At 51.3% G+C, this 4,448-nt stretch overlaps 1 protein-coding gene across 1 annotated transcript in view; it reads left to right on the top strand.

Annotated features, from left to right (window-relative positions):
- The window catches only part of LOC119109882 (chloride channel protein 2), a 26,277-nt gene extending 26,108 nt beyond the window's left edge, over positions 1 to 169 (top strand). The window contains exon 22 of the mRNA XM_037233633.1: positions 49 to 169. Within this exon, the coding sequence (XP_037089528.1) occupies positions 49 to 169 (121 nt within the window). The remainder of the gene's footprint in view (positions 1 to 48) is intronic.
- Positions 170 to 4,448: the final 4,279 nt, after the last annotated feature.

Genomic DNA, 4,448 nt, shown 5'->3' with positions numbered 1-4,448 from the left:
CCGGCGGCTCTGGCTCTGGTCGCTGTGCTGAGCGGTCCGTTGGGCCAGAGCCGAAGTCGAGCTGGCCGGGCGGAGGACGAGCACGGTATCTTCCCTGCCCGCCAGCCAGCACGTGAAGGCAGATATGAAGCTCACCTCAAGTGGTAAGACGTCAAGCTTGAAGGAGTAGAGAAACACAGACTCTGCCCCCTCACCCCCATCCCACCCTCCGAGATAAAGGCCACTCACGGCGATATCTGAGGCGTGAAGGAGGCCGGGAGTCCGAGAGCAAAGAAAACTCAGGAAAATGACATCATCCAGCACTTGCTGATGATTAAGTATCTTCGGCATGGAAAGTCAAGATGCACGTTATTTTTCTGGTGCAAATTTTACCAGATTTAGGCCAGAGGCGACGCAGCAATGGGGGGACAGTTTGCCCCCCCCCCCTTGTGCCGGTCGGCAGCCTTTTAAATCTTACCGAATTTCAGATCAAGGGGCCTCTATAACTGAGGTAGAGGGTACTACAATGGGCTCAAAATACCCTTATCTGCATCAAAAAGCTCGTTTTCTAATTTCAGAAGGCCCTGTTGTGTGTTTAGGAGACTGACTACTTTGTCAACAGAAGCTTTGTTCAAGAACGGGGCTCGGGAGGTCCCTTTGCTGGCTCGGAAAGTCCCGTTATGAACCAGGTGCTCACTGTTCTGCATTAGGAAGCACTAGCTATATATCAGGAGGCCCCTTTTCTGAACCCGGGGCCTTTCTCATGCGTCATAACGCCGCTGGTCCTAGTCAGGATGCATTGTTTGGGAAAAATGTGACTTTTTATCGGACTTGGAGGCCCTTTTTTAAACGATAGCAAGCCGCTTTTGGTTAAGAGGCCTCTATGCTTGAGGAGGCTCTTTATGGAACAAACAGCTGCCTTTTCTGTGTCTTGAATACCCTGTAGGGATTACTTACATACATTTTGTGTTCGGACTTTTTAATTGAATATATTTATCGTATGGATAATCATTCATACAATGGCCAATACCCCCACGACACTGCCCCAGGAGGTCGCTTTGAGGAGGCCGTGGAAAGGTCGCCGCTTCCTCAAAATCTGTGGCGCCGCCCGTGATTCGGCAGCACAACCGCCCGTTCGAAACAAACCATACGGCCGAAGTGACTCTAAACGAGTCCGAAATCGAGTACGGGTCGCCTGTCCTATGGATGTTGTGCGGCGGAAGATCTGCCGACTCAGCGTGATCTCTCCTTCGCCTCAGCCGGACCACTCGGCGTGATCTGCGTGACCTGTGTAACCCGTGTCGTGTGGATAAGGCATCAGATACTATCGAAGCGGGCTTACTCTCGGCACCGCGTCGGTCAGTGGTCGGCAGCGGCGCAGGCAATCCCTTCGCTTCAGCCGGACCATTCGGCGTGATCTGCCCCTTGGCTTCAGCCGGACCATTCGGCGTGATCTGTCCCTTGGCTTCAGCCGGACCTTCGCGTGATCTGTCCCCTTGGCTTCAGCCGGACCATTCGGCGTGATCTGTCCTTGGGCTTCAGCCGGACCATTCGGCGTGATCTGTCCCTTGGCTTCAGCCGGACCATTCGGCGTGATCTGTCCCTTGGCTTCAGCCGGACCGTTCGCGTGATCTGTCCCTTCGCCTCGGCCGGACCGTAACCGACACCGGCTATCAGGCAGCCGACGCTGAAGATGGGTGATCAGACCTCGCTCGTGACGGCGCCACGTGTTAGGGGACAGGCTGAGGGTCTGTTCGGCTCGGTGGACGCGCGGTCCGGCCGAAATGTTTGCGATTAAACAGAGTCGGGGCGCCTGGAAGCGTGGTTATGAATGTGTGACGTGGCCCGGCGCCCTCGAAACGAGCATGAAGTGATGATGTCCGCCGGCTGGACCAATAAACGCTTGTCACATGGCTTATGACACCGGAGCGTTTTGCGAACACCATGGGACTCCCAAGTCACCTATGTGCAAGGACCAGTCTGCGCGACTGCGCCACTGTCCAGGCGAGAACCTTGACATTTGTTTTTCTTCTGCAAGGCACGCCTGATGTCTGGGTTTTGGAGACTCTCGTGACAAGCTCCTTAACATATCAGACGAGAGTATCAGCAGCACTAAAGTTTACTAGTGAATCAGACTGAATGACCAGACGCTGACAATCCAGCCCTTGTCTGATTAGGCGCTGGCTCCCACGATGATAGCGTGATAAATCAACAATCACGTCTTTGTAATCTGTGTTACGTCGGGAGTCAGTTGAGGCACGCCCTCTGTTTCTCAACATCCTCATGTGCTGTGTGCTTCACGCAGCACACCACGTTTGCTTTATTGCGAATGCTCAATGCTGTATCAGGACGCGCGTGCGGATCTGATGAACTGATAGCACGTGCCCGGCGAAAACACGCGCTGAGTACGTCAGTAGCATTAGGGTTCTTCGCGTTCGATAATTTATCACGCAACGTCTGTCATTCGTGTTCCTCATTGACATCGGCGTTAAAGTGCAATTTGACACAAGTAAGAAGGCAGGTTTCGCAGAGCATTCGTCGAAAGTGCTCAGGTATAATCATTGTTTGTTCCTGATGACTGATCGGTATGTGCCGCGATTTATCATACGCCACAGTGGAATGGTTTCGTGTTTTGGTGGCGGAAAATTGCAACGGACCGGTGATATCGATCAGTGAATCGAAGTCATACTGCGAGGCTCATACGTGACAATCTTGGAACTGAACGCACATTTAACTGAAGCACCTTTCATTTTGGGAGGGCTTGTGATTTTTTGTCGTAGTTAGTGCTTAAGTGATACGCATAATATTGACCCTTTTTAATTATTGTTATCTTCTTGATCTGCCCTGTATCTTATATTCGGTTCTGGTGAGGACAGAATGTTTTCGTTTGATCTTTCGATTGATCCGATTCATTTTTCTGCCGGATATCTGAGTTCGCAGTTACTTCGGCCCCCATGAACACATTACACCGGCAGCGCGGACATTGACGCAGCCTAAGGGGTGGGGCTCATGTGCTTTGGCGCCACGCGTCAGGTTCCGGCGTAATTTTCTACTACGCTATTTTTTAAATTCCAGAACCGGGTGATCGCGAAAACTATTTGGGTTTTAAATCCCAGCGACACTACCATGAACAGTGATGTAAAGAACCCGACAGTCCGTCATCAAATAACACGACTAGAGGGTAGCCGAGCGACCATGTTCGGTACGCAGCTGAAACAGAGGTTTAAAGCACCACAGCAAACCAACATCGGTTTCCTCATTGGCATGCCAGGCACTACAACCTGTTAGCGTGTGCGTGGTCTGAAGTCTATTCGCCTGCTTGGTAGCCTTTCTTGTCACAAATTATGGTGTCCTCTCCCGTCGCAAATTCTGGTCACGCCCCCGAACGCGAGCAAATTCAGCTGTGTACATAAATTTGACCCGATAAAAATGAGAATCTGGCACTGAGATCATGTAAGTGTTGTGGCTGATTTTCGTCACGTTTGTCAGCTTGTTGGATAGGAAAAGACAAAAAATGCTTCATTTCGCGTTATGCGTGAGGTAAAATGAACTTGTGTCAACAAACTGCAACTAACTGAGATTATCAGGGCAGATGCACACGTTTGTGCTGACACGTGTTGTGATGTAAACTGGGAGTCTACTTCTCCATCTTTAATTGCGAGGCTTCCCAAACCGTTTTCTCGTCACCCGGCTGGTCGGTCAGCCAGGGTGACCCGTGTCGGCTATTTTTCATGAAACCCCACAAAGAAGGGTGAGACGGCTAACGGAGACGCCGCCGACGCCGCTGTGTCACCCCCGGTCGACATCTCACCGAAGCCAGGGCGGGTTTGGCTGGACTCCAGTGCAAATAACAACGGAATTGCATATTTTGTTGTTGTTTGGGGTTGGCATGAGGCCCACTGGGGACATCAAGGCCACTGCGTGGTCCGACAATCGGTAATGGCTGCCCACGTCACGCAGTCTCACCACGAGAACACGCATAGACGAGCGTGGCGTATTCCCGTTCGTATCGTGACGTATCCCCATGACCCGTTCGCAAAATCGTGCTCTCTTTTTCCGACGTGACGAATTTTTAAGACCGGAACAGTGTACGGCGGAGTAGGCTGGTACACTTTTTCGTATATCCTGGACATCTTGACAATTGATAGACGGAAATCCGTTGGGCCGATGGTTCACTCGAGACAATTGCCAACGCATGCGCAGAAGACGACAAGTACAGTGGGTCTGATCACTATGACCAGATTTTGATCGTTGCCGTGAGACCCGAGGTGGACGTATGGTAAACGCGAAACACCGTGGCTGCGGTGGCAGTGCGTGCTGTCAACGACTGAAGCATTTTGACTTGCGTAATGATTTTTAGGATCTTATCATGCAGTCCCACCTGAAGTTTTATCATGCGTATCTGCAACGCGACGCAACTCAGTCTTCGATGACCATTTGTGCAAACTTTAATGCGTGCTGTTTTTCAG

The sequence above is a fragment of the Pollicipes pollicipes genome, unplaced genomic scaffold (assembly GCF_011947565.3).
Source record: "Pollicipes pollicipes isolate AB1234 unplaced genomic scaffold, Ppol_2.1 Scaffold_7231;HRSCAF=8579_pilon_pilon_pilon, whole genome shotgun sequence".
Taxonomy (NCBI): Eukaryota; Metazoa; Arthropoda; class Thecostraca; order Pollicipedomorpha; family Pollicipedidae; genus Pollicipes; species Pollicipes pollicipes.
Note: the sequence above shows the minus strand (reverse complement) of the source record. Positions and strands in the feature narration are given on the sequence as shown.